The sequence below is a fragment of the Phyllobates terribilis genome, unplaced genomic scaffold (genome assembly GCF_046119375.1).
Source record: "Phyllobates terribilis strain yellow unplaced genomic scaffold, ASM4611937v1 Scaffold_12__6_contigs__length_324123572, whole genome shotgun sequence".
Taxonomy (NCBI): domain Eukaryota; kingdom Metazoa; phylum Chordata; class Amphibia; order Anura; family Dendrobatidae; genus Phyllobates; species Phyllobates terribilis.
Window position 1 is genome coordinate 32,145,147 of NW_027362772.1, and position 26,287 is coordinate 32,171,433.

General features: G+C 42.5%; 1 protein-coding gene across 2 annotated transcripts; it reads right to left on the reverse strand.

Moving 5' to 3' along the window:
- Nucleotides 1–4,600: 4,600 nt before the first annotated feature.
- Nucleotides 4,601–25,762, reverse strand: LOC141172987 (sialoadhesin-like). Of its 2 annotated transcripts, none has more exons than XM_073657599.1 (11): nucleotides 25,653–25,762; nucleotides 21,442–21,662; nucleotides 21,230–21,294; nucleotides 20,782–21,147; nucleotides 18,334–18,576; nucleotides 17,001–17,270; nucleotides 11,544–11,786; nucleotides 7,403–7,457; nucleotides 7,159–7,238; nucleotides 6,553–6,607; nucleotides 4,601–5,496 (listed from the first exon to the last, which is right to left on the reverse strand). In XM_073657599.1, the coding sequence occupies exons 3-9, from the start codon at nucleotides 21,270–21,272 to the stop codon at nucleotides 7,166–7,168; spliced, it is 1,293 nt and encodes a 430-aa protein (XP_073513700.1). In that variant the 5' UTR covers nucleotides 21,273–21,294; nucleotides 21,442–21,662; nucleotides 25,653–25,762; the 3' UTR covers nucleotides 4,601–5,496; nucleotides 6,553–6,607; nucleotides 7,159–7,165. The 2 variants fall into 2 exon arrangements, with proteins under 2 accessions (XP_073513700.1, XP_073513699.1); XM_073657598.1 differs by having other exon boundaries at nucleotides 18,334–18,621.
- Nucleotides 25,763–26,287: the final 525 nt, after the last annotated feature.

Consider the following 26,287-nt stretch of genomic DNA (forward strand, 5'->3'; position numbering starts at 1 on the left):
GTGCCGGGTGAAAGTGACCTCGTCTCCGATGTAGAGGTCACGACCTCTGTGCCCCTCCGGCAGATGGGACTCCACGTCTCTGCGCGTGACAAAGACGTCGCCGGGGGTGTTGTTGTCTCGGATGAAGCCCCACCCATGCTGCTGGTTGAACTTGATCACTGTCCCGATGGTGCGGGGACAATTCGCTGCACGGGGGTCCCTCCTGGTCCGGCTCTTCTGCTCGGCACTCCGTACTTGGGCCTGCTGTTCCCGGACCCGCCTCTCTCTCCGCTCCCTCGCAAACTCTTCGAGCTGCTGTCGGCAGCACTCAGCACGCTCCGCTGCAGCTGCCCTGGTTTCCTGAGTGAACCCCATTAGGTCTTCTCCGGTGGGGTCCCACTCAAATTGGGCCTCTTCAAGCGGGGGCGAGATCCGTGCCACGGGCGTCGGAGCCGGAATCAGGGGCTCACACAAGGGCCCTAGTCTCTGCTGCCGTTCCAGCTCATGGAATTCTTCGGGCCAGATGAAGGGCCGCCCGTCCGGCCATGTGAGCTGGCTGAACAAGTCCTCCCCCAGGTGTGGCACCCTTGGTTTTACGGGCGCGGTGGTGGTGGCGCCCGGGTTGCCCAGGCCTTGCGGCCAGGCCTGGGGCACCTGGAAGGTGAAGGGCACCGTTAGGACGGCGGCGCCCTGGGCTACCTGGCCTTGCGGCCAGGCCGGAGGCTCCGCGGAGGTAGGGGGCGCTGTTGGTGATGCGGCACCCGGGGGTACTAGGCCTTGCGACCAGGCTGGTGGTATTTCCTGCTTTGTCACGCTCCGGGTCGAGGCGCGTGACGTCACAGGGGTCGCTGCGGCGGCTTCCGGTCGGGGCTTAGTCCATAGCGGTGACATGGCGGCTACGGGCACAGCAGGGGGACTTTCGGGCTCTGCGACGGGGAGCTGGGGCAGGTGGGCGGTTTCCCGGCTTGGGGTATAGGCGTCCCCTTTACCTGCCTCCATGCGTTCGGCTCCCTTCTCGGCGCCGTCTCCGGCCTTGGGTCCTCCCGCGCCATCCTCAGAGGCGGTCTGTCTCCTCATCTTGGCTGGCGTACTCCGGGTCTTGATTTGCTGGGCCATCTCTCGGCTCCACTCCGCCAATGTCTCTCGCTGTACCCGGGCCATCCTCCGTGCGAGGCCCTCCAGGGCAGTCTGTGCACACTCCCGGTCTCGGGGGAGCTGTGCAAGGACCTCCACTAGGCCTAGTGGGGTCGTGGTTTCTAGCAGGCTCCTGACCAACGGGTCGGTGCTGCTCTGCTCTTCTTCCAGCAGGCTCCTGGCCAGCGGGCCGGTGCTGCTCTGCTCTCCTTCCTCGGTCTCTAGCAGACTCCTGGCCAGCGGGCCGGTGCTGTTCTGCTTTCTCTCCATCTCCGGGCAAGCTCCTCCGCTACTCCTCTCCAGGCTTCTTGCCTCCGGGTGCGCTCGCTCCAGACTCCTCGTTAGACTTCTTGTCTCCGGGTGCGCTCGCTCCAGACTGCTCCAGGCGGCACCCATCTTCGTTCTTTTCTTTCGTCTCCTCCCACTTCGAGGGCGGTCCCGGGGCAACTCGGTGACTGTCAGCTCCAGGGGTAGTTCTTTCACGCTGACAGACACCTCCAGCATCACAGTCTCTGTTGGTGGGGGCGGTTTCCACTTTTGGCGCCATTTTCTGTCCTGGCCCACGATGGGAGGTGGCCTCTTGCCCTCCTTTGGCACGCCCATAATGGCGTCCGCTGCTCTTCCAAGGCGGGAAATCTGCGGATTTGGCGGGAAGCGTCGCCCAGTGGCGGGAAACTCTGCAGATGGCGGGAACAAGCTGGAAATGGCGGACAATCGGCGGGAAACGACCTGTGATGGGGTCCGATGGCGTGGACCCTCCGGAACCGGCGGGAGACTTCTTTCTGAGGTAAACTTGCACTTTTCTTCAGGCACGCAGTACCCGGTTGTTGTGGGCACGTAATCCTGCCGACTACGCCAAAGTTGACGCGCCCCCTGGGACATATTCCTTTTTGAGGGGAATACCCGGCACCGGATCAGATGGGGGGGTTGTAGTCTCCGAGCGGCTGTGACCCGGCCCGTGCCCAGGGCGTCAAACTCAGTGTTATGTGGCAGTCCTACAGATGTTATTAAGAGTTCTTTTGTGTCGACTACGCCACCCGCTGTGATGCGGTCACTGTGGCCGCCGCTGCAGCAGGGTCCGCTGAGGCTGATGGTGGGTGCGCAGCTTGGTGGGATAACCCCCAACGGGAGGGGTATAGCCTCAGGGGGGACAGGTGCAGAGGATGGGGGTTGTGGTGGTGCAGTGCAGATGGCAATGAAGACAGAGTCGGGTTGTGCAGTTAAGGGTGTTTACTTACTGCAGATGTTGTACTGGTCACTCTAGCTTCGAGTGACCACCCGAGCCGTGCTGCGTCCACCAGGTCCTGGATCCAGCCAACCCCCAAACAAGTCCGGAGCGTGGCCCTGAGCTCTCCTTCTGTCCCGTTCTCTGGCCGTCCCCACCAGTGATCCACCTAGGTCCAGCTCCCTCGGGCCTTCTGTTGGGACACCCTTGGCCTTGGGTTCCCTGACCCTTCATGTGGTGTGCCTTCGGGGTGGATGTGATGGGTGGCCGTGGCAGATGCTGCCCACGGCCTCCGGTCTCTGGCTAGGGTGCGCTTTCTGCCCCCGCCAGCCTGGGATCCGGCACCCCGTGCCGACTCCTCACCCGGGGACCTAAGTTGGGTTCTTGGAGTCCTCTTTTCTGTTTCCCCCTCTGGGTCTTTCTTCTCCTCTCTCACTCTGGGTCTCTCTTCTCCTCTGCTTGCTGACTTGTTCTCTGCATCTGACCCTGATCTTAGTTGGTGCCCACCTTATATACACCCTCTATGTGTGAGCTCAGGTGACCAGCACCCAATGAGCTCCTAACTTTACCCAGGCTGCTCCCCCTATCTGCCCCTACACTACTTGGGATGTACCACCCCCCTCCCACTCCAGCCAGGAACAGACTCGGTCGTACCTGCACATTTCTAAGTGGGAGTACCGTCGGCCTGTTCCTCGGAAATGGGATGTATGTAGTGCATGCAGCCTACCGAGCTCAGTTCCACACTCCATCCTTACCCGGGAGTGGAATATCACACCTCTGGGTTGAGGTGCAATACCCCTGTAGCAGCCGAATCCTCAGGGTGCTACATTAAAATCTTCAATTTTAGGCTCATACCAAACATGCACTTAATCGCCTCGGTCAGGACTGTACATATACTGGCTGGAGACCTGTCCATGTATTATTATTTATCCTATTTAGTATATCAAGGCTGCATTTTACAATATATGTACATTCTAACTTTTGTGTCTCCCCCATTTCCTCATAGACTGTAAGCTGGCGAGCAGGGCCCTCACTCCTTTCGATATGAGATATGGTTATTCTGTATTGTCTGTATAAGTCCCCCCTAAAATTTGTAAAGTGCTGCGGAATATGTTGGCGCTATAAAAATAAAAATTATTATTACCAGGATGAGGGATGTGGTGCCATGCATACCAGGATGAGGGATTGGGTGCCATGTATTTCAGGCTGAGTGGTACCATACATACTAGAATAGGGATAAGGGGTACCATACATACCAGGATAGGGATGAGGGGTACCATGTATACCAGGATTGGGGATGAGGGTTGCCCTATATACCAGGATTGGGTATAAGGAGCTCATGCATACCAGGATTGGGGATGAAGAGGCCTTGCATACCAAGATTGGGAATGAGGGGTGCCATGCATATCAGGATTTGGGATGAGGGAGCCATGCATCCCAGGATTGGGGACGAGGGGTGCCATGCATACCAGGATTAGGGATGAGGGGTGCCATGCATACCAGGATTAGGGATGAGGGGTGCCATGCATACCAGGATTGGGGATGAGGGGTGCCATGCATACCAGGATTGGGGATGAGGGGCCCATGCATACCAGGATTGGGGATGAGGGGCCCATGCATACCAGGATGGGGGTAAGGGGTGCCATGCATATCAGGATTGGGGATGAGGGGTTCCATGCATACCAGGATTGGGGATGAGGGAGCCATGCATACCAGGTTTGGGGATGAGGGGTGCCATGCATATCATGATTGGGGATGAGGGAGCCATGCATACCAGGATTGGGGATGAGGGAGCCATGCATACCAGGATTGGGGATGAGGGGTGCCATGCATACCAGGATTGGGGATGAGGGGTGCCATGCATACCAGGATTGTGGGTTTGGGGTGCCATGCATACCAGGATTGAGGGTGAGGGGTACCATGCATACCAGGATTGGAGATGAGGGGGCCATGCATGCTAGGATTGGGGGTGAGGGTTTCCATACATACCAGTATTGGGGGTGAGGGGTGCCATGCATACCAGGATTGGGGGTGAGGGGTGTCATGCATACCAAGATGGGGATGAGGGGTGCCATGCATACTAGGATAGGATGGTGGGGACAGAAGGGGGGCAGCACAAATACCAGGATGGGGGCAGCACATACCAGCATGGGAGAATATATACCAATAAAAATGCTCGCCACCCGGTTGTAGAACGGGTTCAATAGCTAGTCTTGTATAAGAATAGAACAATATGTACAGATCACAGACACACAGCTCCACTTGAGAATCGAACTTATGTGAACTTTAATAGTTAATGGCATATCTGATGTACTGATATGGGCAGGAATTTTTTCCTCCTGAATAATAACTGCTGCTGCTAAGTTTCTCATCTAAAAAAAATGATTAAATAAAATAATGAATAATATGGGTTCAATTTTAACATTTCTAGAGATTTGACCCATAGGGATGTCCATGCCAGAAGATGACAGCTGAATGTGAAAATAAAATTAATGGTATCCCATATCTTTCCTGTAATTTGTAAAAGTTAATTGGTTATTTTTCACACAAAAAAATTTAGACAATTAACTCTAACTATACCATATATAGAAACACATTTTAAAATATCATTCATATTGAATTGTTTTAAAAATTAAACATGGAATCTTCTGACTTCTGCCATATGATTATAACACAACCTATTATAGAGAATATAATCTAATACATAAAATGAAAAAAAATAACACAGATGACTGTTGAATTCAGAAAACAGAACATACAAAATTGAAGACTTTAGCAAGAAAAGGAAGGCTGTAAATCAAACTCTTCTTCTTGATACAAGAGTCAATGAAAAAATAAGCTGATCATGTAATATCCTTGGAGAATAATCACCGGGGAAATGAAGCATTACAAACTCCTCATTGAAATCAGTTTGCTGTCTGTTAGTGCATGGTTTTGTTGGATCCTTCAAGGATAAACACAGTTTTTTAATGACTCTTCTCCCTGGCCAGTAATGGAGATCCCAAATTTGTTCTCCTAACAAACAAAACTCTTTACTATTTCAAAGTTGCATATTCCACATCATCGACACGTCTGGCTCTAGAAGAGTTTTGTCCAGCCTGGCTTTGCTCTCTATGGGAAATTACGGAATATTCAACTTCAGTTGATGGCTGTGTCACCTAAAAAATGAGAACACAACTAATCAAATTTGTAATATCATATTTTGTTAGCTGTCAATAATCCATATGTAGACCTACAGGGAAATCAATAACAGCAGAAATTATATTCCAAGTTGAATGATAAATTCCAACTCAAATCTTGAGTTGTATGAGTTTGAATGATCAGCTTATTAAATCAGTTTGATGATGTCTTGTCTAATGATTTTGCCCCATAAAAATAGGATCAAAAAGTTAACTGGGGGTTGTAGTGGAATATTTCTCTCAAGTTTTGGTTCCTTGGCTCCAATGATATTGGTAGCCAGAAAAGGTCATGTCATCATGAAAAGTTATGAGTAATAGGGTAAAAGCTGGTGAGCTGCACTGCTGAAGTACATTTGATTAAGGAGTTAGAATCAATTAAAAATTATCAACATTGTGGTTTATTCTCTTTGAGTTTTGGAGCATTACAACTTTTTCTTCAGGAGTACCACAAAGATAGAATCATAGAATGTTAGAGCTGTCATCATTTTTAGGAGTGCAGAAAAACCCCTGGACGTAGCATTTCAGTGTGAAACGCGCGTCGGGTGTGGTGGATCCCTGGAGTTTATTACTAAGGTAAAGCATGGTATACTCCCTATGTATTTTATTGTCATAAAATTTTCTTCCTAGCCTTATGTGATTATACATTGCTATTATGCTACTATGCACTTATATTAAAATAGATATTTTGGATTAATGGACAACCATATGTTATGCTTGTATCTGATTAAAGATCTACTATGTTACTCATTGTAAGGCTGTGTTACCTGTATTTATTAAACTACTAGGGATACCATTTTGATTGTAATCTAACATAAGTGTATGCACATTATATCCGGGTGTACCCACCATTTTTCTGTGTATTTGTTGTCTCACTTTTATATATGTTTTAATTTTTTTGTGATTAATAAAATTTAATTTTTAATTTATTATGCCTTGAGAAAAGTCCTTGTGTGGTAGTTATCATTTTTAGGAGAGCAGAAAATGGCTTGGGGAACAGTTTTAATAGAATGTTTATTTTCTTACAAAATTACTTACATGATTGTTGCTGTAAATCGCTTGGTTTCCTGCAAAGCTCACATCAACTGAAGGCCTAAAACAAATAGAATCCAATCAGAAAGATTATTCAATATAATTTTTCCTTAACAACCCTCATGTGGGGTTTGTGTTATACAATTAAAATGTCTACATTATTTTGTGTTGGTGGTACAGTAGTGAGAAAGTTTGTCCATGTATTTAAAGAAGCACTCCTCCTCCTCCCATCAAAATGTTATGCTCTTAATATATTGCACTCATCATATTATCTAGCAATGTGTACTTACAATTGCTCATTTTGCCTTTCTACCCAGTTAATTTTTCTGTTATCCATTAGGTCTATGACATCACATGAAATGTTTGCATTCTATAATGTTAGATATTAATGGCATATTACTTGGATATCCCTGCTATATGTGATATGTGATGATCCTACTTCTTAGACCAATACAGATCATGAGATCAATGGTACCTATGGACCTTAATGGTCCATCTGACTGAAATACAAAACATGAGCTTGTATAAAGTTGGAGCTGCATCTTGTATTTCAGCCGATCCAACTCAAGGAAATGGGAGGAAGATCCAACTAAAATTGAAAGATAAACTCACTCTGATCTCACAGGAGGTGGTAGACCATTGTGACTACTCTGGATGTTTCCATGATGATTGTCATACTTAGCCATATAGTTCTAGAAGAAAACATTGGCATAAATTAATTTTTGAAAAATGTCCGGAATGATGGACATAGAAATATATAACAATAGAAACATATAGACAATTAATTAACAATGGCAAATGGAGAAATTAAAAACCAAGGGATGAAAATCAGTGTTGACCATTCAGAAACACTCACCTCATTGGAAATTTGGGTCGATGTTCCATTAATTGAGGAGGACTTCTTCTTTCGTCTATTGAAAATAATAAAAAGTAACATTGAAAATGTATTCGAAAACCCAAGGACCGTCTGTAAGAAGTAAAAAAATGAAACGTATGTTTTGAAAAGTGGACATAAAGCAATTCTGTCCTTTATCTTGAAAGGAGAATTTTATGGATAACACTCATTTACAGTGACCATGAGCTAGATATTATGAATGACTAATAATGGCAATTTTTTTGTCAGCAAAGTCACTCACAAAATGGATGTTTGAGGTCTTAACAACTCAAAAGATGGCGAATCTGAACCTTAAGTTAAGCCACTGATCACATCTAGATTTATAAAGATTTTTTCAGGATAACTTTTAGAATTTTTTAGAATTTTTTAGAATTAGGTTTGATGCAAACAGCATGGATTTATATAGTGTGACCCGAGAGAATGTCAAAAAATGAAAAAATACATATATACTTACCCTCTGATTGCCCCTTCTGTCTTGATTCCCTCCGTTCTCCCTTGCCGGCAGCGGTACACTGAAGGACCTGCCGACGTCAGCGTCGCGTGACTCGTCACATGACTATGACGTCAGCGCAGGTCCTTCAGTCCATCGCGAACTGCCGGCATGAAAGGACGAGTGCAGCGGGGGCCGCCAGAAGATAAATATATATTTATTTTTCATTTTATTCTTTTTTTTTACAGTTTTCTATGGTACCCAGGTCAGGAGTAGAGTCTCCTCTTCTCTAGACCTGGGTACCATCCGCACATTGGAACGCATGGAATACAATGATGCAAAATCCATGCGATCTAATGCAAGTCAATGGCGGCAAAAACGCAGCACTTCCGCAAAATAATTGGTAGTGCTGCGTTTTTTTTCCGCAATGATAATCCGAAGCGGAAATTTCTGCAGCATGTGCACAGCACATACGGATTATCATTTTAGAACATGGCAGACCTTCTAACATGCGTTTTTTAAGTGTTTCTGCAACGTTTTTGCCACTGCTCAAACGCTTAAAAAATGCATCATGGGCACACAACATTATGCATGGATCCGTTTGCATGGATTTATATAGTGTGACCAAGTTGACAAGCACTTTCCAAGTGATGCTAAAATCGCTTGGAAAGCGCTTGTCACCCCGCATGCAGAAATGTAAGTGAAGAACGCTTCACATCCGCTTGTCCCTGGCAGGAAAAATGCATGTACAATCCGCATGCTTTTTTTCCTGCCAGGGAGATGCAGAAACACTCAGGAAAAAATCCTGAGCATTTTTGCATCGTGAGCACATTGCCTTATGGTGTCTATTCATATTAGTCACTTACTGGTGTGATCAGTTTATTGTGTTTGTATTTCTATTAGTGTGGATCGCTTGAAATTCAAATTCACAGGCTTCACTGAATTTTCCCGAACAGTTAGATTTGTGGCTGGGGATGAGTGGCCTGTGGGAAGTTCGGGTTCTGGAACCTGACCCAAACTTTATTCTAAAGTTTGGTTTGGGAACCAGAACAGTACCAGAACTTCAACTTGGATCAGATTGAAAATAAAGGAGAACCAAACTATTAATAAAAAAATTCTCCCTACCTCTCTCTCTCTCACACACTTTTTCTCCCAATCTCTCTCTCCCTCTCTATCTCTTTCTCCCTCTCCCTCTCCCTCTCCCTCTCCCTCTCCCTTTCCCTCTCTCTCTCTATCCCTCTTTCCCTCTCTCTCTCTATCCCTCTTTCCCTCTCTCTTTCCCTATCCCTCTCTCTCTCTTTCCCTATCCCTCTCTCTCTCTTTCCCTATCCCTCTCTCTTTCCCTATCCCTCTCTCTTTCCCTATCCCTCTCTCTTTCCCTATCCCTCTCTCTTTCCCTATCCCTCTCTCTCTCTCTTTCCCTATCCCTCTCTCTCTCTCTTTCCCTATCCCTCTCTCTCTCTCTTTCCCTATCCCTCTCTCTCTCTCTTTCCCTATCCCTCTCTCTCTCTCTTTCCCTATCCCTCTCTCTCTTTCCCTATCCCTCTCTCTCTCTCTTTCCCTATCCCTCTCTCTCTCTCTCTTTCCCTATCCCTCTCTCTCTCTCTCTTTCCCTATCCCTCTCTCTCTCTCTCTTTCCCTATCCCTCTCTCTCTCTCTTTCTTTCCCTATCCCTCTCTCTCTCTCTCTCTCTTTCCCTATCCCTCTCTCTCTCTCTTTCCCTATCCCTCTCTCTCTCTCTTTCCCTATCCCTCTCTCTCTCTCTTTCCCTATCCCTCTCTCTCTCTCTTTCCCTATCCCTCTCTCTCTCTCTTTCCCTATCCCTCTCTCTCTCTCTCTCTTTCCCTATCCCTCTCTCTCTCTCTTTCCCTATCCCTCTCTCTCTCTCTCTCCCTATCCCTCTCTCTCTCTCTTTCCCTATCCCTCTCTCTCTCTCTCTCCCTATCCCTCTCTCTCTCTCTTTCCCTATCCCTCTCTCTCTCTCTCTCCCTATCCCTCTCTCTCTCTTTCCCTATCTCTCTCTCTCTCTTTCCCTATCCCTCTCTCTCTCTCTCTTTCCCTATCCCTCTCTCTCTCTCTCTTTCCCTATCCCTCTCTCTCTCTCTCTTTCCCTATCCCTCTCTCTCTCTCTCTCTCTTTCCCTATCCCTCTCTCTCTTTCCCTATCCCTCTCTCTCTTTCCCTATCCCTCTCTCTCTTTCCCTATCCCTCTCTCTCTTTCCCTATCCCTCTCTCTCTTTCCCTATCCCTCTCTCTCTTTCCCTATCCCTCTCTCTCTTTCCCTATCCCTCTCTCTCACTCTCTCTCTGTCTCCCTCTACCTCTCCCTTTCCCTTTCCCTTTCCCTCTCTCTAGTTCTTTGGCTTGAGTAAAACCAGGCAAACATGGGCAGAAATAGAAAATTAAATTTGATCCAAGGACTCCAGTTCTGCAGAGTCTTCCACTGTGGAATATTAGTATTAAGCAATCACCCAGGCAATGTGATCCCCATATAATTGACTTTGCATAGGTCTTCAAAGTTTAGAAGTCCCCGCTAGATGACCTACCGGTCGGAGAACAGTGCCATGCCAAACACATAATTTCTAGGTAATGTCTCCACATTACTAAATAGCACAAAATGCCATCTGAATTATGGAATTGGCATCATCAATTAACCTTCAGTATAGTTGCGCCAAAATATTTACACTATTAGTTGCAAGCACCTTGGCTCATGTAAATGACGCCAAGTCTCGTGATACATTGAGTGCACCCAAGCTAAGAAGCTACTAAAGCGGACATTTACCTACCTTCTATACCTGCGGAAATATGATGAAAACAAACTTGCTTGGGGTCGAAATGGACTCTACATGGCTAACTAAAGGTTAAGAAATGTGACACATAACATCAGTATGCTATGGTGAGTGTGAGTTCTTCTAGAACATACTGTATGGAACTGGAAATAAATAAGCTTTGAGAACGCTTTGTAATTGTTGGAGTAAGGATGTGAAGAGGATACAGTAGGGAAGAGGAATCTATTTTATCCCTGAATATTGTGGTCACTAGGGATGAGGGAACCTGTTCTGTTAATCCATTCAGCGAGCATGCTCGGGTGCTCCCCGAGTTTCTTCGACGTGCTTGGATGTTATATTTGAGCCACTCTGTGTGCATGATTTGTGACTGTTTGACAGCTTTAATACATGTGAGGAATGCCTAAGAAACAAACATTCTTCACATGTATTAAAGCTGTCAGACAGTCGCAAATCATGTGCACGGAGTGACTCAAATATAACACCCGTGCATGCTGAAGATAGTCAGAAAGCACCCTAGCATGCTCGTAAATCTCGAGTAACGAGCATGCTTGCTCATCACTAGTGGTCACTAGGGATGACAGAATAAATTCAAGTGGAATTTAAGGATAAGGATTTTTTTGTAATTTGCTGCTGGCCGCCATCTTTTTTGTAAAATACTCTATTTTGAAAAGTGACAATATTCTTATGATGCGATCATTGTATTTACTAATAATATGGCAACTACATACATTTACATTATTATTAGGGACATTCATTGCTCTCATTACTGCACTGTGTTGATATCTTCTTAAAGCCCGAAAAATAAGTTGTGTATCGGGAAAAATACAATTGATCCAATCTATTGAGAAAGTGATTCAATGTTGTTTCTGGTTTCAGAACATTTACCCATATGGAGGAATTCTTTAGAGGAGGAATCCCCGGCACGGTTGTGAGCAATACATGAATATTTTCCGTAGTTCTCTACATTGTTGCCCACGCTCAGAGTCTTTTCTGTCTCACTCTGTAATATAGATCCATACTTCATCCAGGTGTAGTGAGTTACATCAGGTCGGCTGCTTAGGAAATCACAGATCAATTCAGTGAATTCACCTTCATTCTTCACGGTCATGTGAACTCCAATAGCTGCATCTACAGAAGGGAGAAAAATCAGTGAAAAATACAAAACTATAAAATTTGTGACCCACCATGATGTTGATCTAAATGAAGGCAAAAATAAAATTTCAATGAAATATTAGCCAATTTTCTATATAATCCTTGTTAGGCTCCATTCCCACTACCAAGCAACAGACTGATTGCATCCTTGTTTCCGCAGCCACTACACAGTTATGGGAGCTGTGTAGTTCAGCTCCGCAACCGAGCAAATATAGCTTACACATAGAACAACTGATTGGCAGGGGTACCAGGTGCCACAACCCCACAAATCTGATATTGATGACATATTCCAAGAATAGGCCCTCAATTAAAGTACCAGCAGGTACATTTAAGGATGAATAATGTGTTTTTGCACAGTACATTGTGACAAAGTCACTGGTAAAGTGCTGGAGGGGAGATATCTTTCCCTGAGGCTATTAGCTTCAGTGAATTAAAACAGTTAAGCTTCAGCCAGCATGTTATTTGCTGAGAGGGGTTAAGTCCATTTGAAAATGGGAGTGTTTTTATGAGAACAACCATAGAGCGGGCGGGCAGGAGGTTGTTCTCCATATCTCCACCTCAGAGTGTGGTCTGGGGTTTAAATGCTCGGCCTGCTGATGCCTTCAGAGTTCAGTGTCTGGAGAAGCTAGCTCCAGAGAGGAGCTTGTGTGTTCTGTGCTAACCTGAACCCTGTGTTTGTGAGACTCAGTGTGTCGATCCCCGCTACCACAAGGACTGTGTTTGGTATCACCACTTTGTTTTTCAGTTTCCCTGTTTTTGCCCAAAGGGCCATGTTTGTTGTACTTCCCACAGTTTATGCTGCCTAGTAAATCTGGGAAAGATTTAAAGAGACAATGTCAGTGTATACCTCTATGTGCAACCAAGTCAGACGATCTACCACAACATACAATATATACCTTTTAATATGAATGGAATATTGGATAAATGGGAGACGTATGATATATGGTGATGTAAGGACCCCTGTCATGTGTAGATTTATTTTTAGCGTGAATTTATATATATATATATATATATATATACATACATACATACAGTATATATACATATATATGCAGCAAGAAAAGATTTTACATTGAGATGTACTTGTTTTACCCTGTGTATGAACATAAAAAACTAATTTCAGTAAGTTTCAAACCAGATCCATTGACTTGAAGAGAAAGCTCTTCAAGACGTAAAATTGTAATCCCATGAGCTAATGAGCCCATCATTCATTAAAATTTACAAGTCAAAAATATATGATTCTCAGACATTTGAGGCTTTTATTTCCATTTAATGACATTGAATATTAAATGGCCAGTGATAAGAGGAAGCAAAAGAAAATTACTCATACATTGTATGTAAAAAATGAATATTCAAGTGCAAGACTTTCATAATGCTAAAATATTAATGATAATAAGTAGTGATGAGCGAGCATGCTCGCCACTGCTCGGTACTCGCCCGAGCATCTCAGCACTTGAGTTGCTCGCAGCTCGCCGAGTACTTTCGAGATGCTCGAGCTGGAGCTCAGGTCCCCGTCCTGCATGTTTGGCGCTATTTAGAGCACCAATCATGGAGGGATTGTCTACCACTCACTGTAATGCCACAGCCATGGTGGTTGTGGCATTACAGTGATTGCCCAAATCGATGGGAACAGTGCTCACAGTGAAACATGAAAAACCGGCAATTCATCAGCGGCATACACCGGTACCCGACAATTTAGAACAGAAAGAATAGAGCATCACACATAGATTAGATAGATAGAAACATGTCAGTCACATATTTAATAAGTAAAGTGACAGTGTTGATTACTGTACTTGTCATTTAGTGTTAAAATAAAGGATTTACTAAAAAAAAAAATTGGCGTGGTGTTCCCCATAATTTTAGTCTCTAGCGGAGGTTAAGCACATGGCTAGGGCAGATGTTTGAAGCCTGGGAAGGGGGTAATACCCACAGAGCTTCCCAGGCTACTAATTTCAGCCCCCAGCCGAATACCTAGCCTTTACTAGCGATAAAAATGGGGGACCTAAAAAAAAAATGTGGGGTCCCACCTATTTTAATAACTAGCAAAGGCTAGGCAGACAGCTGGGGGCTGATATTAATAGCCCAGGAAGGGTGCCATGAATATTGGCCCCCTCCCAGGCTAGAAACACCAGCCGTCATCTGCCCCCGAAATGACGCATCCATAGGATGCACCAATTCTGGCACTTAGCCTCGCTCTTCCCACTGCCCTGTAGCGATGGCAGTGGGGTAATGGGGCTGGGGTTGATGTCAGCTTATAATGCCAGCTGATATCAAGCCCAGGTTAGTAATGGAGAGGCGTCTATAAGACACCCCCAATACAAACCCCATAGTCAAAGTAAAAAAAAAAACACAAACACCCAGAATAAAGTCCTTTAACCCCTTTAAAGCCCATGACGTACTAATACGCGTCTGTGCCCTGGGCTTTAAGAGCCTGACCCGTATTAGTACGTCATCATGATCGTGCGTGCACACAGGCTGTGCGGGCGCGATCGCCGCCGGGTGTCAGCTAATTGTCACAGCTGACACCCGGTACTATGTGCAGGGAACGGTCCCGCACCGCTCCCGGCACATTAACCCCTGCAATGCTGCGATCGAAGTCGATCGCAGCATTGCAGTGGCAAAGGGGAGGTGATCGCGATACTCCCCTCCTCTTCCGGACTCCAGCGCTGTCTGCCGCGGCTTCCCGGGTGTTGCCATGATGACCCGATGTCGTCATGACAACATCCGGGTCACCAAACAGCAGGAAGATTTTTTGGTCATGCGCAGTGCATGACCAAACAATCTTCTCACTGTGCAGCGCTGACTGCCTGCAATGCACAGGGATGGTGCTCCATCCCTATGCTATGCAGGCGATTAGAATAAAAAAAGTGAAAGTCCCAGAGTTGGACAAAGTAAAAAAGAAAAAAAAAAACTCAGAAAGTGAAAAAAAAATAAAATTGTTAAAATATAAAAAAAAAAATAATAATAATCCACAAAAATAAAAATATAATGTACCCATCAATAAATATTATGAAAAAAAAAAAAAACAATCAATAAAAGTACACATATTTGGTATCGCCGCGTCCGGAACAATCTGACCTATAAAATTATCCCACTAGTTAACCCCTTCAGTGAACACGGTAAATAAAATAAATAAAAAACGAAGCAAAAAAACATTGCTTTATCATCATACCGCCAAACAAAAAATGAAATAACACGTGATCAAAACGACGAATATAAATAAAAATGGCACCAATGAAGACATCATCTTGTCCTACAATAAACAAGCTGCCATACAGCTCCATCATCCGAAAAATCAAAAAGTTATAGCTCTCAGAATAAAGCGATGCAAAAAAATAATTTTTTCTATAAAATAGCTTTTATTGTGTAAAAGAGCCAAAACATCGAAAAACTATATAAATGTGGTACCGCTGTAAATGTACTGACCCAAAGAATAAAGCTACCTTATCAAGCATTGCGCTCTGCAGTATCTATGAAGGATGACAAGCTGGATGGCAGCGCGCAGCTGCGATCCAGCCTGTCATCTCAATGCCATTGCAGCATGGGAGAATTCTCCTGCTCAAGTGCTGAGCGCAGGAGAATTCTCCCACGCTGTCAGTGACGTGCATGAGGTGAACTGAGTTCATTGGACATGAACTTGGCTCATCTGGATGCCGTCTCAGAGACACACTGAGGAGCGCAAGCATGCCTGCGCTTCTCAGTTTCTGCGGCATGGTAAGCTGGATGTCAGCTTTCAGCTGCGATCCAGCATGTCATGTGAATATAGCTGAGCTGAAGCTGTCCTGGGAACCATGGAAAGGTAAGGATGAGGTTGGTCTATTATTTTACTTTTATTGCAGAAGACATTGGCTTCAGCTGGAATGGGCGTGATCGTAAGTATGGTTTAATTTAGAACATTAAAGAATTGTGTGTCTATTTCAATTAAAGGACTTTATTCTGGATATTTGTGTTTTTTTTAACTTTGACTATGGGGTTAGTAATGGGGATGTCTTATAGGCGCCTCTCCATTACTGACCTGGGCTTGATGTCAGCTGGCATTATAAGCTAACATCAACCCAAGCCCTATTACCCCACTGCCACCGCTACAGGGCAGTGGGAAGAGCGAGGCTAAGTGCCAGAATTGGCGCATCCTATGGATGCGCCATTTCTGGGACAGCTGACGGCTGGTGTTTCTAGCCTGGGAGGGGGCCAATATTTATGGCACCCTTCCTGGGCTATTAATATCAGCCCCCAGCTGTCTGCCTAACCTTTGCTAGCTATTAAAATAGGGGGACCCCACATCATTTTTTTGGGGGGGTCCCCCATTTTAATAGCTAGTAAAGGCTAGGTATTCAGCTGGGGGCTGATATTTGTAGCCTGGGAAGCTCCGTGGGTTTTACCCCCTTCCCAGGCTTCAAACATTTGCCCCAGCCTTCTGCTTAACCTCCGCTAGAGACTAAAATTAAGGGTAACCCCACACCAATTTTTTTTTTTATAAATCCTTTATTTTAACACTAAATGAAAAGTACAGTAATCAACACTATCACTGTACTTATTATATATGTGACTGACATGTTTCTATCTATCTAATCTACAGTATGTGTGATGCTCTATTCTTTCTGTTCTAAATTGTCTGGTACCGATGATGAATTGCCGGCTGGCTTTTTTAAAGAGACGAGTGCATGAAAACACTATTATTTTTTTTAAAATAAATCCTTTAACACTAAATGACAAGTACAGTAACCAACACTGTCGCTGTACTACTTATATATGTGACTGACATGTTTCTATCTATCTAATCTATGTGTGATGCTCTATTCTTTCTGTCCTAAATTGTCGGGTACCGGTGCATGCCACTGCTGAATTGCCGGCTGGCTTTTTTAAAGAGAAGGGTGCATGAAAATCAGAGGGCACTAGTGTGTTCCAAGTGCCCTGCTATGTTTTTCATGCACCCTCCTGCCTATATATTCTGCCTGCCTGACATTTAATTGAGCACTGTTCCCATCAATTTGGGCAATTTTTGACCTTCTGCAGACCGCCGGGGGGGACCGCCAGAAAAATGCTCGAGTTTTCCATAGACTTACATTAGGCTCGTTGCTCAAGTCGAGCACCCGAGTATTCCAATGTGCTCGACCCGAGCTTCGAGCACCCGAGCATTTTAGTGCTCGCTCATCACTAATAATTAGAACTGTTCCTTCTATTTGCACTTACACAGTACAGGTATCTCTGTCAAGGCTGATTCTCCTCTACCATCAGCATCATTTATTGCAGCACAGGAATATGGCTCCATGTCCCAGGTCACTTTCCTCACTGTGATCTCCCGTCCTATCTCTGGTAATTTGGTTTTGTCTTTCCCTTTGTACCATTCATACTTTTTCACTTGTCTTCTCTTGGAGAAGCTGTTACATTGTAAAGTCACATCACTTCCTTCCATCACTTCACCCATCCCAAGGACAGTGATAGTCACATTTGTGGGTTTATCTGTGGAATGGAAACATTACATGTGTACAAAATTAATGAAGCCCTCCTCCTCCTCTTCCTATGAAAATTTTTATCCTCTTAATAAATTGCAGTCATCACATTATATAGCACTGTGTACTTACAATTGCTCATTTTGCCTTTCTACCCACCTAATTCTTCACTTTTTCTCTGCTCTGTGTAAAAACGGAAGTGTTTTTTCCAGCATTTATCATCCCCTCTTCAACCCCTGACCCAGCTGCTCCCTCCTCCCCCTGTCAGGGACTTTTGCAGTGACTCATGACTCACACAGGGAAAATTGACCTCCTGTTTGTACATAGAGCTTAAAAGGATTCAATTAGTCAGTTTCTAACCATATGATGTGATCCATCATAGAGAACACTGGAGCACTTGGCAGAGAGCTCACTCCTGTGTATGGGAGAGTCGGGTGAGATAGCTGCCAGACGAACGATCAGCCCAATCATCATTCAGTAGACAGTTATTTAAAGTGTATGGGGCAGGGCTTTCTGGTGATTTAATACATAAATAAGTATATCTGACCAATTTCTGGCCAATCAAACCTAAATTATTGTGTATAAATAGTTATTATATCTGATTGAAGTCTGTTTTATCTGCCTTAAAATTGTGCTTTATGCTTAAAACTATATCTGACAAACATACTAATTGTACCATGTAAACAATACTTGAAAGACAACTCCATTATGTAGGATAATAAGATTTCTTCTAGACTGATTATAATAAATGAGGATGAGTAGAGAATCCCTTCTGTAAATGGAAAAATCAGATCTTGTTATCATCTATACCAATAACCTGAAGGATGAAAAACCTTCCTACTTTAGAGTAAAGTTTCAGGGGAGCTGGATCTTCTTATTATGTGATACATAACAACTTAACAGAACTGATTTCCTGCCTCTTTGATCTAATAAATATTTTTTCAAATGCATAAAGATAATTTATTGTAGTGAAATAATGGCAGGAATGAGTGTAGGCGGCAGCCAAAGTTATAAAATATGTAAGCAAATGTAAAATGTATTATTCATTGTAGCCGGTCATCTATAATACGTACCTAAGATGGTCAGAGTTCTTGATTCGTGAAAACTTCGTCCATCAGGATATGTAGCCGTGCACCGAACTAGAGTCCAATTTTCCTCATATGAAGGAATAAAAGTAAGATTTGATTCTTCTCTCCAGAATCCTTCAGAAATCTTCACCGACTGATTGTGAACTTGACCCGGTTTGTCCCATTGTAGAGAAGGAGAATTGGAGCGGCACGTGTGCTCTACACTACATCGTACGATGGTGGCTTCTCCTTCAATCAAAGGGTTAGACAAATCAAGCCGAATATTTGGCTTATCTGTGGAAATTTATTTTAGAAGTCAGACATTATTCTCATTGTTATTACCTTATTAAAAATTTACATCATGCCACAACTACGATTTCTCGCCAGACCAGCTAATAAATAAAAAGAGTTGTGGATGCAGTCAAATTGGAGGTGGTTTTCAGGACTCCAATACAGTGGCCAAAGATTACTGACCTGGTTATTGGACTGGACCCTGTAAATCCATTTTCATCAACTCTACTAGCAATTTTAAAGTATATACTTTCCTGTAGGCCTTATTTACCAGGCAGAGGCCAAAAGTGTGTTCTTTTGGCTTCTGTCTGGCAAGTATGCATCTCCTTACTATTAGCTGAACTCTATATAGAATTACTATAGACTGAACTTTCCTATACAGACAGCAACTGCAAAAATGTAGAATGCATTACATTTTTTTAAGCAATAGGTCCCTCCTATAATGGACAAAGTCCTAGGGAATTGCATTTATTCTAACTGTTGCCACTGTTGGCAGAGGTCATGACCATGGAGGTCACTTTACAGTGTGATATTGGAGCAGCTGGTCATAGAAAGAATGGGAGTTCAAGTCCCCTTCCTCCCTGAAGAGTCAATTTGAGTATGTAATTTCCAAGAGGAGCATTGCAAGGCTTTTAAGCCTCCTCACATTGGCGTGCCAGACTAGTCATGTAACTCTCCACAAGGAGAAACATTACCCCTTTGATCCCACTCAGTGTGCTATGAAAGACATCTTCCTCTGTATGTGCATCTCTGTCTTACACTCTTACATAACAGTGAATGTGGATCAGTCCTTGGAATTACCCTGGTGGAACAAAATGCACTCCACCATCGACTTAGGGACCAACATTTATGAGTAGGGACAGATCGTGCTTTTTAAGTTCCACTTGGTGCTAGTTTTGAGTTGCAGCAAAACCCAAATACCACTGCAATGAAGCCGGGTCATCTGCCATATTTTCCGCATGCTCGTTAATGGACATCTTCTCATCCACCACAGCAACGGGGCAGAAGGTTGCTTACACTCTTCTTCACTCCTTCCTTATGTGTAAGCTGAAGTGCTGCCATGCTGTCTTGCAGATGAGGAGCTTGAGAAAAAGAAGCCAGTACTGCAGAGGAATTGCTCTTCTGCATCAAGCAGTAAATTTCCTGTTGGGTTTCTCCCTCCCATTTACACCTGGGCAACATAGTCAGCAATAATGGCTAAAACAGTGTCACTAACGTCATCAGTGATGAGTGTCACCTACTCAGGTCCTTTGAAGAGGCCACTAGATTTGTGAGTAGGGACAATGGTTGGCATCAATTGTCTCATTCGTCTCTTTAGATTTTAGTGCAAACGCTCACACTGATGCAACAAGTAATGAAGGAAGAAAAACGTCTACATCTTGCTCACTGCCCTGGAGCTGTTGGGGACCTGAACAAACAATTTTATCTTCAAGAGGAAGAGGAGGAAAAAGGAGAAAACGAGGAGGAGGAGTTAGATGTAAAAGAGGATAAGAAGCTTTGACAGGCACAAATATGGGACACGGTTGACACTTATGATGACAAAGCTGAAACAACTGGATTCTCGATCACACTCGCAAACTTGGCTAACATTATAATTGGTTGCACACATGCTGACAGACATATTGCTAGTATCAAGCAAAGGGATGAATATTGGATTGCAATGCTTTTGGACCTTTGCTAAAAAAAAAACAAAAAAAACAAAATCAGATCATTTTTTTCTTGCTTCCGGGAGGTTGAGGAAATTCGCACATTACCAGCTAAGCTCTGTACCCAGTTAGTTTAAGCTTTTACCAATTAAATGCCCACCAGTCATTTGTTTGACTGCCAAACTCACCCCTTGTTCCCTGCCCCCATGATAAATCAATTCATTCTGATTGAAATATTTCAACAGAATTGGAAGAATTTACTTCAGAATAGATTTCAGGATATTCGCTCATCTCAACCTGGGGTCTATATATGTATTTTTTTCCCATTGTACTTAACCTAACACAGACAAATGGAATTCAGTATCATAATCATACCAATCCATCTCACTAGATGGATGGACAAATGCAAACATAACGTACCCAAGTGTATTTTGTGCATATTTGATTTTCAATAAATACTATCATACAAGTGAGAAGACTTACAGAGTTTCCTGGTATTAATCATTCATATATTTACCTCTGACAGAGAGAAGAACAAAGCTAGCCTGTCTATAGAGTTCATTCATTGTTCCATCTTCTGCGATCCATGGATAATAAAAATTCCTATTATCTTCTCCCCTCACAGGATCTATCCTCAGGGAGCAGCTCTTATCTCCCGGTACCAGTGAGGTCCGACCTTTATAATTTATCCTTATAGAAGATGAGTCCTTGGTGTTTAGGATCTCTGGATCAGGACCATCAATGGACAAGTACCATACAATGCTGGACACTCCTGATATCCTGGCAGGATAATAAGTACAAGGAATCTCCACACAGGATCCAATCAGAGCAGTAATTCTCTCAGGATACGTCCACTGCTGACATACAGAACCCAGATAGAAGCCTGGAAACAATGAGCAGAACATGAGGCCGGAGTCACAGAATCTCATTATATCAGATTATTCTGTAATCGTGAGAATATTTACCATGACAGATGAGAAGAAGACAAATCTGCTTCATGGTGTCCATTCTGGATTAGGTTTGCCTGTAACTAAAACAGGAAACCTGGTGATAGACACATGGAGGATGTGAAATAGATGCAATAATGTCTTACTTTCATTAAATAGGTCCCCCCTTTTAAGACACAATTTCCCACAGGTTGACTTACTAGTAAAAAAACAAATTGAGCCTTATTTACCCTCTCCAGGTCAATCGCTATATCTCCACTGATACCCTGCTCTCTGATGTTTAGTATCAGCAGGGCTTCAGCCAATCACTTTGCTTGATGGCTCAGGGTGGATCGGAAGTTGATTTTTCAATAGAAGCTCATGAGATTAACTTCCGGTCTTCACAGAGACGCTGTGTGAGTAAATTACTCTGGACTGCGGTCACATAATGCATAAGTGAAGAGGAATGGCACTGGGAAAGTGAGAAGATGGTGATCAGTAAGTATATAAATATATGTACATTACACTAGATCCATATTGCTAGGAGATTAAAGATTTTATTTATTTATTTTTGGGTAAAGGAGGAGGAATGCTTCCCTAATGCCAAAAACGTCACCTTATCTTAACTCCATGTAGACACTTCTCTCTCAGAGTGACAATTGCTGCAAAGAATAAAAGAGACATGGCGCCTCTTAGTCCAATATAAAGTAGAGCTATAGTTAGATTAGCGGGGGATGGGCTCACCCCATAAGTGCAGTCACAACCCCGTTAAAGACGTGTCAAAATTGACTTGAAAAAAAACAAACAAATCCACAAGTGGTGAATTGGACCCTATATGCAGAATGGAGGAATTAGTTGGGACCCCCATAGACACATCAACTTCACAAGGACCCTTAGTTAACGCCTAATTAATTGGAAATAACAATAACTCCTTCTTCCATAACATCAGATGGTTGTGCGTCTTGCTTAGTAGCTACTGTAACTACATATTTCTGAAGTTTTAAAGGGGTTGGACACAGCTTAGTATGTCCCTTCCATGTGAACTAACAGCCATAGATGAGCTCTTACTGAGTCAGTAAATATTATTATTATTATTAATAATAATACTAATAATAATAATAGTAAACATGAAGTCTTGTTAGATTTACTCATTAACCTGCCACTTTCATTTGGAGATGTGGAGAAACATGCTGCATTAATCTGCATTTTATATTCTGCTTTTTATTTTTTTAATTCACAATTTTGTTATTCATAGATTATAAATGTTGTATATAATGTAGTTCTAGTTTTAGTCACTGCTGATTTACTGTACTTTATTATTGTTATCAATCAGTTTTCATCTAGTAATAAATATAGTCTGCATGTATGTCATTGTAACAGCTTACTAATGTTCTGTTTTGAAAAATAATTGCCTTTGAATTTGCTTAAAAAATAGATAGTTAAATTAATTCATGTTAAATTAAAATATTGCCAAATCTCATATAGTCCAAAAATAATAATTGCTTTAAGCCCTTCACCCAAGAGCCAGTTTTCACCTTCTTTACCAGGCCATTTTTTTCAATTCTGACCAATGTCAATTAATGAAGTAATGACACTGGATCACTTCAGCAGATCCCAGAGATTCTGAGATTGTTTTATCATCATGACACATTACACTTCATGATAGTGGTAAAATTTGTTCGATTCGACTTGCATTTCTTTGTGAAAATATCTGAAATTTGTCGAAAAGTTTAAAAATTTTGCAATTTTCAAACTTTAATTTTTATGTCCTTAAATCAGAGTTATGTCACACAAAAAAGGTTAATAAATAATATTTCCCAAACATCTTCTTTACTTTACATCAGCTCAATTTTTTAAATATATATATTTTTTTTGTTAGGAAGTTATTAGGGTTAAAAGTTGACCAGCGATTTTTCATTTTTCCAACAAGATTTACAAAACTATTTTTTTAAGGACCACATCACATTTGAAGTGACTTTGAGGGATCTATATGACAGAAAATACCCAAAAGTGACACCATTCTAAAAACTGCACCCCTCAAGGTGCTCAAAACCACATTCAAGAAGTTTATATACCCTTCAGGTGCTTCACAGGAATGGAAGCAATGTAGAAGGAAAAAATGAACATTTTACTTTTTTTCTCAAAAATTTTATTTCATAACCAATTTTTTTTCAACAAGTGCAACAGGAGAAAATGGACCCCAAAAATTGTTGTGCAATTTCTCCTGGCTCGCAGATTCCCCATATATGGGGGAAAACTATTGTGTGGGTGCACGGCAGGGCCATTTGACTTTTTGAATGCAAAATTTGCTAGAATTATTTGCAGACACTATGTCAAGTTTAAAGTGCTACTGAAGTGTCTAAACAGTGGAAACCCCTTACTATGACCCCATTTTGGAAACTAGACCCCTTATGGAATTCATCTGAAGATGTGATGAGCAGCAGAATTGGTGTATCTTATTGATGCACCGTTTCTAGGGCCGCTGAGGGCTGATATTATTAGCCTGGGACAGGGCTATCATGCAAGGCCCCTTGCCTGTCTAATAATATCAGCTACAGCTGTCTGTTTAGCCTTTGCTGGTTGAATTTTTATCCTCTGCTAGTTTAGCCTTTGCTGGTTGCTGGATCGTCTATAAGATTCCCCAATTACTAACCCCATAGTCAAATTGTAAGAAAAACAAACAAACACCCTGAATAAAGTACATTATTTGAAATATTGACACAGACTCCTTTATTGATGATTCTCAGTTTACCAAACACAATTATACTTACTTAACACCTACTCCATTGAAAGCCATTGTCACCTGTAGAAAACAAAAATAAAAAACAACCATATCCCTCACCTGTCCGACTTGATGAAGTCATTCAGAGTGTCTCACACGATTGGTTCATTTGTAGAGCAGTCACATTACCAGTCACTGATGTGACTGGTTTACATGACAGCAGGCTGCAGTGTAATCACTCCTGCGTCAGTGTATAGCACTTAGCTGCAGTGAGGGAGGTCACTTGAGTTTATCAATTGATGAGCTCTGGTGATCTCACTTACTGCACCAGCACTGCGTGAAAATTTTCTCCCAATGCTGCGGTGCAGTAAGTGAGGTCACAGGAGTTCAACAGCTGATGAACTTTTGTAATCTCTCTGATGGCAGCTCAGCTCTATACACTGCAGGAGCAATCATGCCCTGTCAGGGTATCACCGGCTGCCAGGTAGAACAGTCACATCTTTCGATGTGACTGTTCTACAAATGAAATGCTCACCGCGGGACATTCTTGATTACATTACATTCTTTATCTACCCTTTGTTTCCTCATATGCCCATGTTATGTCTGTTAATACATGAAATTTATACTACATAAGTCTTTTAAAATAGTCAAATAAAGTATTGTACCGTTTTAGTCATCACATTGTGTTCAAACCACGTCTTATTCTGGGGTTTTTGAAACACTTATGGTCCTTCTCCTGCTTATCTAATGTTTAGTGGTATGCCCCTCATTATTTATAAGGTCTTGTTTTTCATTGTTACCTTGTTGAGACACATATAAATAGTTTGAACTGTGAAATCCTGCAGACAGATTAATTTTAAGTTAAATTTGATACTTAATCAATGTGTCTGAATTTCTCAATATGATTATATTCACCCATACTTAATAGCTTTGATTAGTTTATACATATCTACAAGATTATTATATTGTGTCACTTATTGAAATCAATATTTACACCATTGAATAATAATACTAATAGGTCATGCAATCAATAGCGCAACATATATGACTAGCCCCATTTAAACAGGTGACAAAAAGCGCCATCCATTATTCTACAGTCCTTCAAAAGTTCAAAAACGCAGTGCTCAACTTCAATCATTCAATTATAGAGAAGTCTAACAAAAAAAACTGTGGCACTAACCAAGTGTATTTATCTTCTTTTATTCAAAATATGTCAGTGTTCTAGCTGTAAATTCATTAAAGGTCTATTTCAAAGGTAGCAAACTATCTTCTATCTATAGGATGGTGTATAACTTACTGATCGTTGGGGATCTAATTGATCAGATATTGGGAATTGTGGAGACAGTCGAGTGTAGAGTAGACTGGACATTGAAAGGCTTGTCCAACACTTCTCTCTGAGGCATTTTTTATGTTTTGGTCAATATTAACCCAACTTTGTGTACAAGTTTGTTTCAAATAAAGTAATTGTGAGAAAAAAATATATATATATATTCATAAAATATACCAAGAAGTTAGAAAGTTCCTCTTTCTCAGATTCCTTAGAATAAGGCTGTTCTGTAGATACATTTCTTGAGTTCCAATCTGTTGTTACTTTTCCTGATGTTATATACAAATATAAGAAAACACTTAAGAACTATTTTTGCTTTAGTTCAAACATTTTTCCTTCTTATGAATTAAGGCAAATGCTTGCAGATGTGATAGTTTATAATCTATTGTTACCATTAATGAATTATTACTTACATGCCGTTCCAAGTCCCCGAGGACAACAAGACAGCTCAATTTTCTGCATCTGACACAAGAGGAAATTTCTTGTTTTACTGTGTTTCCTGAAATGTGCAACATCCTCTTTTGCAAATCATTCTATTATAGATATACTTTTAACACAGAATTTGTTGTGCTTTCATAGATAAGGTGACCAAATAACAATGGAAACTACTCCATGGTTTATAATTTGGTGTGAAGACAAAGTGATGGGATTTCCATTGAGGGCTCTGTTAAGTCATTGTAGGATTTGTCTTAGCAAAGACAATGGTATCCAATGATTAAACAGTATATTGAATGAAAAATCATTCATGTTTGGCTATTGCGATCCCCATCAATTAAAAAGATGCTAGGAAAGCCAGAAAAAGCTTGTAAGGAAGTCAGAACACGGTCTGTTTTGGAATGATGATGATGATGAGCCACTAGAGGCTGCTTGTCTAGTGTGGGTTACAGGTTGAGGTAGGAGAGGAAGATTCCCCATGGGACTGTGAAGACACTGAGATAAAGCTGCTGTAGAATGGAATATAAAGAAAAAATAGGGTGATTCTGGACAATTATCTACTTATGGACCTCCCGGAATGAGCACTCCAGAGAAGATTTTCCTAGAGATTTTG